Genomic DNA, 12,411 nt, shown 5'->3' with positions numbered 1-12,411 from the left:
GGTGGCTTGGGTTGCTTGTTTGTAGCCAAGAATTTATTTGAAATCTAGTGCAACACATAAATAATTTATTTTCTCCATAAGAAAGAAAGATTGAGTTGTTGTTGAATCTTAAAAAGTTAATAGCATTTTGGGGTTGATGGTGATATGTGCAATGTTTTGTAGACATTATTTTTTAAATAATAAGAAAAAAGAAGAGGGCCTACAACAGTACGTGACAAAAGCAACTCAAATGGTGTGAAGTTATCTCCTCAAAAGCAAGTATAAGTATAAGATTTCTATGTACTTGTTTTGGAACTGTTCATTTTGTGCTTTGTGTTTCTCTCTCTCTCTCTCTCTCTCTCTCTAGGGGCTTCCTTGGTTAATATAAAACTCCATCCCACACCCTCTTCAGATCATTCATCATCTTTATTACATGCAATATTATCTCCAGGGACTGTAACTATGGAGCTTATAGTGATTACTTTGTTTTTCATTATTAGTCTCTCCTTAATATTTCAAGCGCCCTGTGCTTCTTCTCTTCACATTCAAGTGCAATCTTCGCATGAAAAAGGTAAGCATGCATGCACTTGTTAATTTCTTTCCTATGAATCATGAGCTTATTATGACTATAATCTGTACTATGAGCAGCCATTGAAATACAACTTTCTGATCTGCCGACTCTGCCAAGAAAGCTTAGAGTCACTGCTGAAGTAACAGTAAGAATCTGTTCTTAAAGAACCGACGAATTAACTAATCTTGTTTTTGTTTGACACATATATAATCTCGAGTAATATATATATATATCTTTCTACAACTTACCATTTCCCCTTCATGTTTCGAAAAATAGGTTAAACAACATGGAGGTCCAGAAACAATGTCACGCAACAACCAGGAGAGTGAGCCTGTTCAAGCTGGTAATCATCTATTAAACTACTCCTTAATTACCATAGCACAGCCATTCAACGGAAGGGTTTTTATTCTTAAGATATGTTAATTAGTACTGATGAACTCATGCTTTTACTAGCTTAAGAACAGCGCACAGCAACAAACAGTAGTTGTTGCCAGCTCGAGCACCATGAATAATATGTCCAGAGCACTTTAATTTTCTTTTTTCCTTTTCCCGGCTATATATCACTCTCCTCCTTCTTTTTCTTTCTTTCCTTTTTCTGTCAAAAAAAAAAAAAAAACACTGCCTCTTTCTTTATATAAACACTTGACGAATAACTTCTGCATATAGTTCAGTTTAACACTTTACTTTGAAACATTTAAAAAGGTATTGATCAAACCTTGTTAATTTAAAACATAAAGTGTATATATTTATAAAAGAAGAAGAAGCATGAACATTAAACTATAGTATATAATTGATAGTGAATGTGATTTGTGTAGGGAAGAAGACATACAATAAAGAAAAGGGAGAGATGCATGGAGGCAAAGGGACAAGGCAAGAATGGGTGGAGGGGACAGACACGTCACAATATTTTACGATGGATTATTCTCATGTAAAAAGACGACGCCCCATACATAACAAGTCCTTGCCGGTTGGTCCCTAAAACATGCCCCCATATCCCAGTACCAGTACAAATTAAATCAACCTTTTTGGGTTACAATTTTGTTTTTGTAATTACGGAATTGAGGAAGGTGTTGTTTCTTCATATCTTTAATGGCCGACATTGTTGTTACAAATTCTAGGATCTATTACTATATATATATATATATATGCATCTTATGTATCCATCTTCTCTTTGTTTGATTACTAGTCAAATGGGGCTACAAACCCCAATATTTCGTAACATGCTTTCACAACTTGCTAACCAATTTTCTAATTAATTTACTCCATTAATCTAATATTCTATGCTTCCTTCTATGTTTAAACAAATTTTATATATTATATTATATAGTTTTGATGGAAGTGGGTGACAAGTTAAAACAATTATCCTTGATATGCACTTTGTTCATCAGGCCGTACATTTCGCCTCGATTATGCATCTTTGAATTGAATGGTACGATTTTAGTCAAATTACTCTTTAACTCAACCCTGACTGTTTTACAGCTGTTACTTTTATTAATTTTTAATTACCATTGTGCCCAAGTGGTAATGCTGAACGCTGATGGTCACTCTCTCACAAATAAACTATAACTTATTAGAGGAAGGTTAATGGATTTAAAGGAAAAAGTACTAATGGATTTTGCATCAACCAACAATATAATACTTGTAGTAATTGAATAATTAAGTGTTATGTGCGTATGAGGCAGCGGTATTTAGAATAATACAACATTCATGGTACAAATTGTTTATATATATATATATATATATATATATATATGTTGCGTATAGAAAATTGTTATCTTTAAGTATTGAAATAAATAATAGAACATGTTTAATTGACGTAACTTTAGAATATCATGTAATTGAATTACGTAACATAAGGAAATTAAGCTTTATTTATTTAATGTTATAACTAACGTTATTTGAATGTTCTCATCTATTAACACCACCTTACTTGACTTTTAAGATTATTGTGCCATGATTTTTTTATTTTTAATTATTATGTGGATTAAGAGCAAGAGTGCAAGACACATGGTGTTGCGAGGTGACATCAACAACCTTCGTTGTCCAACAAAATGAAAGTTTTTAAGATTAAATTTAATTAATTATTAATAAATTTTAAAGGGCTGAAAAGTAATGGGGGGATGGTTGTTTATCCCCATCTCTAAAACTTGTTGGTTAAATCATCTCCTAGAATGGGGCGGACTTTATCCCCATCTCTAAAACTTGTTGGTTAAATCATCTCCTAGAATGGGGCGGAGGGGTAGCCTTCTAGGCCCTTCTTGGAAAATCTGTCTTCCCTACACAGAACACCACGCATTTGTGTGATAACCTTACTTAGAAGCTTCACAATCCGCTATGCCTCCGTAGATTAGGACTGCCGATTGAAGACCTAGACAACATCTTTAGCAGACTATTACCCTTTTTACATCTGAAGTTACTTAAACCAAGGATTTGCTTTTGACTTGGAAAGAGTAACCGTTGAAGCACAGGACCCTTCTCACCAAATAACCACTTTATTCAAATGCTACATTTGTTTAATTTTCACCTATCAAGACAAAATATTTACCATTTAAGATAAAGTTTGGCTTTACACTTGTTTATTTGTCTTAAATAACTTCTTTAAATTATCTCTATTCCAATTTTTAAATTCCAATCACATCTCATAAAATCTTAATCTATATTAACATATTTTATTTACGTTCTTATTTTACCATTATTGTGGCAAACATGGTAGATGCATTCAATTTCAAATTATTAATTTGCAAAATTAAAATATTTTCGTTATATTTGATCAAATTCATGATTTGTAATATAAATTGTAAATGTATATCATAATTGATATTGATAAGGATATTTAAAATTTATAAATATAAACACTTAATACTCATAATCTAATATCAAAAAATTATAAACAAACATATCATAAACATTTAAATATTTAATTCAATCTTATTTATTCAAAGTTATTTAGTAATCAACACTATACCGTTATGAGACAAATTACCAAACACCACCTACGTCTCGTATAGAATTAGACATTAATAATTATATTTAATACTTTTTTTTCCTTATTTAACAAATATACATAGAATTTAAAAACAAAATGATGAGAAGATTTGTTCCATGTTATCGAGGGTAAAAAATAAAAAACTAAAAAATTGAGAGAAGGGAAATGTGAAACATGCCCTTTTTGTAACGAAATACAATCAATTTAGTTGTTAATTTTATGAGTTTAATATTATTCTCTTTTAAGTACTATATATATATACTATAAAATTAAATTATAAATCTTAAAAATAAAAAAATAATAGTAAATCTTCTACCATCTTACCCTCGTTTGGTACACTTTTCGTACTCTATTCAACTTTACTACCTTATAAAATCCAGTACAAAACGTGTTTATTTTAATATTAATAATTAAATTCAAAATTCAATCATATTATATTCAACTCAAAACATTTAACAATTACTTTTCACAATAAAAGTTTATAAATTAACAAAAACACCTCTACTCACCTAAGTCACTGTCACCTGCCAGCAGCCACCGTCAACGTCGAAACAACACACAACCGGCTGGATCTGGCCGTTTGTGCATCAATCTTGTCTTTTCCTGCTAGATCTACCGTGGATCTGGCCATTGACAACCAGTTTCTAACTATATATCTAACTAGAAAAGACAAGATTAGCGGACGACCAGCCAAACTCAACCAGTTGTGCGCCATTCTGGTGATTGACGGCCACCGTTTGATGTTGATGGCTGGCTGCCGGAAGTCAAGTGGGTGCGTGAGGCGTTTTTGTTAATTTATAAATTTTTATTATAGGAGATGTTTAGCTAAATTAACAAATTTAATGGGTTAAAAAGTAATCCAAATATTTTTAAAAAAAAAAAGTTTTCAAGTGCTAAATACTATCCTAAAATGTATTCGGATTTTTTTTTTTTTAAAAAAAAAAGTGTACGAAACGCAGTTATATGTTGACTATTGAGCACGTTTATGAGATGAGTGTCTGAGACCGTCCATGTCGACTTGCTATGGGGGCATTTTATTAAAAGACCATATGGAGTTCAAATTTAATTAAAGGGCCATGTAGTTTGAAAGTGTTAAGTAAATAGCCTTGTTTTTTTATTAAGGTTAATTAAACGTGATTACAGGTTAATTAGGATTAATGAAGTATTGTGTAACCTTTTAAAACTTATAATATGTGCCCAAGGAACCGAAATTCTTGCAAACAAACCCAAACACCTTCTTCTTCCTCCTCGCGCCACATTAACGGATCCCTCCCCTGGTTGTAAGCTTCGTCTTCATCTTCTTCTTCTTCTTCTTCTTCTTCCTGCGTCCTATATATCTTCTTCTTCTCGCCATTAACACTATCTTCTTCCTCCACCATTAACATCTTCTCCGCCACAGATTCTCCTCCTCCTCTTCTTCCTGACATTTCGTCCAGGTATGTGTATCTCCCATTTCTATTTTATATTTCGATTTACAAAGATTTAATGATGGATTGGGTTTGGGTTATGATTTTGATTTAGTTGTTTAGGTTGTTGGATTGTGTTTGATGTAATGGAAGTTGAAAGGAGTGAAATTTGTTGAATATTTTCTTGCATTATAGGTAGCTGGAGGTGGTAGCACCGATTTTAGGTGGAGGTGACTGAAAATGTGTTATGGATATGATGGATCGCTTAAGCGATCTGGTGTATCGCTGAAGCGATTTGGTATAGTGCAGTAGTTCGTAGATTGCTTAAGCAATCTGCTAAAAGTCTGGTGTATAGCAGAAGATCGCTTAAGCGATCAAGTAAATGGCATAAGATCGCTTAAGTGACCAGGCTTATTTATACTGGATCGCTTAAGCGATCCAGTAAATGATATACTAGATCACTTAGGCGATACACTAGATCGCTCAAGTGATTGTGCATATGCTTTTTAAAATCTTTCAACCTTTAATAAATCAATTAATAATATTTTTTTTCTTGCATTATGGGTACTTGGCTATTATTAGACATGTGACAAGTTATTTTGGGTGTTGAATATTTTGGTGAGTGGGTGGAGGAAGAAAGTTGTTGGAAGTGGATTGGGAAGAGCAAAGAAGTTATACCAATTGCTGTGAGCACATAGGTTAGTTTTGATGAGTTGATTAATGAAATAATTAGAAGAGGTGATTTGAGTTGCTCACGTAGCGATATAATTGTGAAGTATGTTTTAAGCAGAGTTCCTGAACATTATAAGATACCTCCTACTACATTAAAGTCGGATGAAAGTGTGAAGTTATATATGATTGATGTGGCTGATAATGGTTTGAGGCCAATTTTAAGGATTTCTTTTGTAGATAAACCATTGGAAGTTAGTTCAAAGGAAAGGGATAACAAGGAAGTTGGCAGAGATTTGCCTGATTTTAATTTGAACTACGAGGACATTAATTTGTTAGTTGAAAAATCAAGAGTAGGCAGTGATTTGGGTGGTGAGGAGGACACTGTAGAAGAGGTTGGTCATGTGAGGTAGAATGAAAATGTTAAGGGGGAAGACCCCGTACATGTTCTTGCAAATGTAGAAATTCTTTTAAATACAGATTATGCAAAAGGTGTAGTTTATGAGGAAGAGAACACTATGGTCGTTTATGCAGGTTTAGAGGGGGCAATTGCAGGTAGTAGTGAATCAGCTCATGGTTTTACGGATGGATCAGAGTTGTGCATAGGGTATTTATTTGACAACAAAAAGGAAGTGGTGAGGAAGCTAAAACTTGTTGTTGTGAGAGGTAATTTTGAGTTTATCACCAAAAAGTCAAATTCATTAGTTGTGACGGTTGCATATCGTGAACGAAAGTGCAAGTGATAGGTTTATTGTAGAAGGTTGGCGGAGTCCCAAAAATTTATTCTTAGCACATATACCTGTGAGCACACATGTGGTTTGTGACATATTTCAGGTGAGCATCGACAAGCCTCTACTAATGTTATTGGACAATTTGTCAAAAGTCAGTTCGTTAAAGGGAAAAGTCTATCTCCTAAAGACATTCAGAGACTTGTGCACACAAAGTTGGGATGTGTTGTTAGTTACTGGAAATGTTGGAAAAGGAGACAACATGCACAAGATTTTGTGAGGGGCACACTAGAGCATGGGTACACAGTATTAGAAGCGTACCGTTATATGCTTGAGTTGAAAACCAAGGTAGTAAGACGACTTTGAAGTGGGATAGGAATATGATGTTTAAATATTTTTTTTTGCTTACGGCTCTGCTATAAGGGGTTTTGCAAACATGAGAAAAGTGTTGGCTGTTGATGGTTGCTTTTTGACGGGAGAGTATGGAGGTACATTGTTGATGGCCACTGCACATGATAGCGAGAATCACACATATCCTATTGCATGGTGTGTGGTTGACTCTAAGAATGATAAGTCGTGGACTTGATTTTTTTAGCAATTATGTACGATAGTGCCTGACAGTGACGAGTTGTGTATAATATCCGATAGGCACAACCCTATAAAGTAGGGGACTACCACTATTTACCCTCAAGCACATCACAGATTCTGTATGAGGCACTTTAGTGAGAATATAAGACAAAAGTTTAAGTGTGTTGGCCTCCTTGAAACATACTACATGGCAACAAAAGCTTATTGGGTTGATGAGTTCGAGGAGCACTTCTAATAAATCTGAATCAAGGATGATAGAGTTGCTAAGTATCTTGAGCATGATGTTGGTTTTGAGCGATGGAGTAGAGCTTACTTTCCTGGAAGAAGGTTTCATGTCATGACTACGAACATAGCTGAGTCCATAAATTCGAAGTTGTTAATAGAAAGAGAGTTTCCAATAGTTGCATTTTTTGATGCAATCCAGAGGACATTGTCACGGTGGTTCCATGAGCGTTGTACGGAGTCAGATAATTTTACTACAACCCTTGTTCCGTCAGCTGAAAAATTATTGCGAGAACGTATGGAACTGTCAAATATAATGTTTGCCTATCCTCTTAATGCTCAAGAGTTTACCGTGTGCGGCTATGGTCTAGATGCCCTAGTTAACCTTGTTAGTAAAACTTGCAGCTGTAAAGTGCTTGACATTCAACGTTTACCTTGTCCTCATGCACTAGCAACACTGAAACACCAATGGAAGCCAGATTTTGGTTCAAGAAAATGAAACTTTGCTTCCCTCTCTATATGGCAAATCACTACATGCTGGCTTATTCAGAAATGATATATCTAGTTCCTCCAGAAGAGCAGTAGGTAGTGCCGGCAGAGTTGGCTGACATTATCATCCATTCACCATTCAAGAAGACAGAAAAGGGGAGAAAAAGAGTTAAGTGTATTCCATCAGCCTTTGAGGTTCCCCGGAAGATGAATAAGTGCTCAATTTGCAAGCAACCTGGCCACAAGAGAAGCAGTTGCCTAAATAAATCACATGCAGATCCAGAAAATTAGGTACTTGGCTTTTACGTCTATATTAAACATATATCCATAAACTTGGAAAAGAAATATTAAAGTAAATTACCCTTAATCATTAATCGCTTAAGCGATAGCACGTGTCGCTTAAGCGATCCCGGCTATTTAGCCTTGGTCGCTTAAGAAGGTTACAACTATTGTGCTGAAACACTTACTGTGATAATATGAGCCGCTGTTCATAGTTAAAAAGTTTCTGAAAAATTCTGGCACTCTCTTGGTCTACAGAGTGTAGAGCAGATGGTTGCAGAGTTCAATTTTATATAAATATATTTATATATTACTTTCTTGCCAAAAACTAACAAAAATAATAGAATAACAGTAGATCATTCAGTTTTATGTACGATGCTGACTGACAAAGACCAAAATGTTATTTTCACATTCTATTGAAATGAAAAAAATAATTAATGATAATAAATATTAAATAAAAAAGGACTAAAAATAGTAATAGAATAACCGTAGATTATTTAGTTTTATGTACGAGGCTGTAACTCTGCAAAACCATCGGCACAAACAATCTTTTGACTAGTCATTCAAACTTCATTTACTCCTTAAAACAACAACTCTTTTTAAAATCAAACCGAGAAGAATCTCAAAAGAGTGTAATGTTTTCAATTATTGATGTTTTAAATTTTATTGATACCTTGAATAAATCATCCTATATATTTAGTATTCTTGTTACATAGCCTAAATATATGTTGGTGATTTTAGTTTGGAATTAGGTTGTCAAATTGAGGAGAAAGTATGAAATTAATATGTGTTGGTAATTTTAGTTTGTCAAAATTAATGAGAAAAACTGGAAAAAATATGTATTGCCTATGATATATCGCTTAAGCGACAAAGAGTTTTTCATAAAGGATCGCTTAAGCGACAAAGAGTTTTTCATAAAGGATCGCTTAAGCGATGTAATGAATCGCTTTAGCGATTCTGCACCTGGGCAGATATTGATTCTGCTCAGCATATGATCGCTTAAGCGATTTGAAATCGCCTAAACGACCAAGGATAAAAGCAAAGAATCTCTTAAGCGATATGTAAATCGCTTAAGCGATTGTGCATCTGGGCAGATCTTTATTCTGCCTCGGACATGATCGCTTAAATGATCTAAAATCACTTAAGCAAGCAAGGGTAAAAGCGAAGAATCTCTTAAGTGATATGTAAATCGCTTAAGCGATCGTGCATTTGGGCAGATCTTTATTCTACCTTGGACATGATTGCTTAAGCGACTAAGGGTAAAAGAGAAGAATCACTTAAGCGATAGGTAAATTGCTTAAACGATCGTGTATCAGGGTAGATCTAGATTCTGCCTCGGACATGATCGCTTAAGCGATCTCAAATCACTTAAGCAACAAAGGGTAAAAGCGAAGAATCTTTTAAGCGATATGTAAATCGCTTATGCGATCGTGCATCTGAGCAGATCTTGATCCTGTCTCGGACATGATTGCTTAAGCGATCTGAAATCGCTTAAGCGATCAAAGGTAAAAGAAAATATTCGCTTAAATGATGTCCTATCTCGCTTAAGCGATCTAGTGTACATAAACCGTGATCGCTTAAGCGATATCCTGTGTCGCTTAAGCGATTAAGGCTAATTTCTTTTGTACTCTACAATAATCATTCTCAAATTCAAGGGTAGAGATTTGGGTTGAAGAGAACTAGATAACCATGCAAGCTTAGTGAACATATCTTCTTCTTCTTTCTTCGAAACGTAAAGATGTTAAGACTTCGAGCAAGAAAATAGCTTCAGAGTTGAGATATGGATGAAGAAGAAAACGGTGAAATCGTTAGAGCATTGATAAATAGTACACTCTTTTGAGATTCTTCTTAGTCTGATTTTAAAAAGTGTTGTTATTTAATTAAAATATAATCACGAACATAGTCCACTGAACTTATCGTACATCTTATATGTTTAATATACCATATACGTTTAATATAGACATAAATTTACTAATTTAATTAAAATATAATCACGGTTATGATCCAATGATCTATTGTTATTCTATTATTTTTGTTAGTTTTTGGCAAGAAAGTAATATATAAAAAAATAATATTTATATAAAATTGAACTCTGCAACCATCTGCTCTGCACTCTATAGACCAAGAGAGTGCCAGAATTTTTCAAAATTTTTTTGACTATGAATAGCGGCTCATGTTATCACAATAAGGCTAAATAGACGGGATCGCATAAGTGACACGTGCTATCGCTTAAGCGATTAAAGATTAAGGGTAATTTACTTCAATATTTCTTTTCCAAGTTTATGGATATATGTTTAATATAGACGTAAAAGAACTAATTTAATTAAAATATAATCACGATCATGGTCCACTGAACTTATCGTACACCTTATATGTTTAAGATAGCGTTAATCGCTTAAGCGATCTGTGAAATGCAATAAAAATAATCCGAATACATTGGATCGCTTAAGAGATTTGGTGCTGTCGCTTAAGCAATCATGTGTATTTAGACTTTAGTCGCTTAAGTCATTTGGCGCCATCGCTTAAGCGATCTGTGTATTTATGTTATCGCATAAGCGATTATTCACTTTTACACTTGGTCGCTTAAGCGATCACTTACAAGGCAGAATCAATAAGTGCCGACATGCACGATCACTTAAGCGATCCTTTGCTTTTACCCTTGGTCGTTTAAGCGATTTTAGATTGCTTAAGCGATCATGTCCGAAGCAGAATCAAGATCTGCCCAGTTGGACGATTGCTTAAGCGATTTATGTATCGCTTAAGCGATTCTTCACTTTTACTCTTGGTTGCTTAAGCGATCATGTCCGAGGTAGAATAAAGATATGCCTTGCACGATCGCGATCGCTTAAGCGATTTACATATCGCTTAAGAGATTCTTCGCTTTTACCCGTGACCGCTTAAGCGATTTTAGATCACTTAAGCGATCATGGCAGAATAAAGATCTGCCCAGATGCACGACCGCTTAAGCGATTTACATATTGCTTAAGAGATTCTTCGCTTTTACCCTTGGTCATTTAAGCGATTTTAAATCGCTTAAGCGATCATATCTGAGACAGAATCAAGATCTGCCTAGATACACAATCGCTTAAGCGATTTACCTATTGCTTAAGCGATTCTTCGCTTTTACCTTTAGTCGCTTAAGCGATCATGTCTGAAGCAGAATCAAGATCTGCCCAGTTGCACTATCGCTTAAGCGATTCTTTGCTTTAACCCTTGGTCGCTTAAGCGATTATGTTCGAGGCAGAATCAAGATCTGCCCAGATGTATAATCGTTTAAGCAATTTAAATATCACTTAGGCGAATCTTTGCTTTTACTTAGATCGCTTAAGCGATCATGTCCGAGGCAGAATCAATATCTGCCCAGATGCACGATTGCTTAAGCGAATTAGGTTATCGCTTAAGCAATCCTTTATGAAAAACCCTTTGTCGCTTAAGCGATATATCTAGTCGCTTAAGCGATATATCTAGTCGCTTATATATCACTTAAGCTATCATGGGCAATACGGATTTTTCCAACTTTTTTCCTGAATTTTGATAAAGTAAAATCACCAACATATATTAATTCCATATTTTCTGCTGAATTTTGACAAACAAAATTCATCAACGCATATTAATTCCATATTTTCTCCTGAATTTGACAAGCTAATTTTATTAACACATCAAGGCCATGTGATAAGAATACTAAATAAACTCAAAGTCAAAAGAGGGAGAGAAATACTGAATTGCTTTTGTATTAATCTGAAATGTGTCAATTACATTGAATGACAACATTATGTACAACAAATAAATGTCTATATACACCCCAAAAAAAGGTAGGGCTGGCAGCCTCTATCCTCCCTCTTCATCATTCTCTTCAACCACTTCCCCATCCTCTAAAATTATCTGGTACACCTGTAGCATTAGCACCACAACCTAAGTATCAACACCCTCACGCCTAACAACACCACCTGATCCAATTCAAGACAATCCAATTATTTAAGACAACCAAATAAGACAACATCACATAAATTATAAAATTCTAAGTCCAACTTCCATGCCTTTTGATGATAGCATTAACAATGACTTGGATTGGGTTCTGGTCACTCAAAAGGGATCCATATGCCCATGGAAGCACTGAACAGCCCAACGCTCCCGACAGTTGCTCATTATTTTGCCATTCAAGCCGTCTATCGTGGTGTTGGTCATGTCGAACTCAATAAATTTCAGTGCATGTGCCCCACAATCAACACTACAATAGGAAAAAGACATTAGCATTAAAATCAGCTTATAGAACAATTGTATTATGTAACTTTTATACAAAATTTACCTTGAGTCATTTGTTGGGACGGGAAAGCGCTTGAATGACCACTTTCCCATCAGCACTTGATCACCGAAGTACTCAAACATCCCACTGTCGCACAACAGCCGTGGGAACAACATAGATAGTGCTCCAACTCGGTCTCCAACTGCCTCTCTTGACAAATAGTTGAGTTGCAGTCAAGGATCTTTAGCAAG

At 34.8% G+C, this 12,411-nt stretch overlaps 1 protein-coding gene across 2 annotated transcripts; it reads left to right on the top strand.

The window, feature by feature from the left end:
* Positions 1-368: 368 nt before the first annotated feature.
* On the top strand, positions 369-1,662 carry LOC116131241 (probable root meristem growth factor 8). Of its 2 annotated transcripts, none has more exons than XM_031416900.1 (4): positions 369-550; positions 628-695; positions 827-893; positions 1,366-1,662. In XM_031416900.1, the coding sequence occupies exons 1-4, from the start codon at positions 442-444 to the stop codon at positions 1,527-1,529; spliced, it is 408 nt and encodes a 135-aa protein (XP_031272760.1). In that variant the 5' UTR covers positions 369-441; the 3' UTR covers positions 1,530-1,662. The 2 variants fall into 2 exon arrangements, with proteins under 2 accessions (XP_031272760.1, XP_031272752.1); XM_031416892.1 differs by having other exon boundaries at positions 625-695.
* Positions 1,663-12,411: the final 10,749 nt, after the last annotated feature.

Source organism: Pistacia vera, unplaced genomic scaffold, assembly GCF_008641045.1.
Source record: "Pistacia vera cultivar Batoury unplaced genomic scaffold, PisVer_v2 Contig107, whole genome shotgun sequence".
Classification (NCBI taxonomy): domain Eukaryota; kingdom Viridiplantae; phylum Streptophyta; class Magnoliopsida; order Sapindales; family Anacardiaceae; genus Pistacia; species Pistacia vera.
Note: the sequence above shows the minus strand (reverse complement) of the source record. Positions and strands in the feature narration are given on the sequence as shown.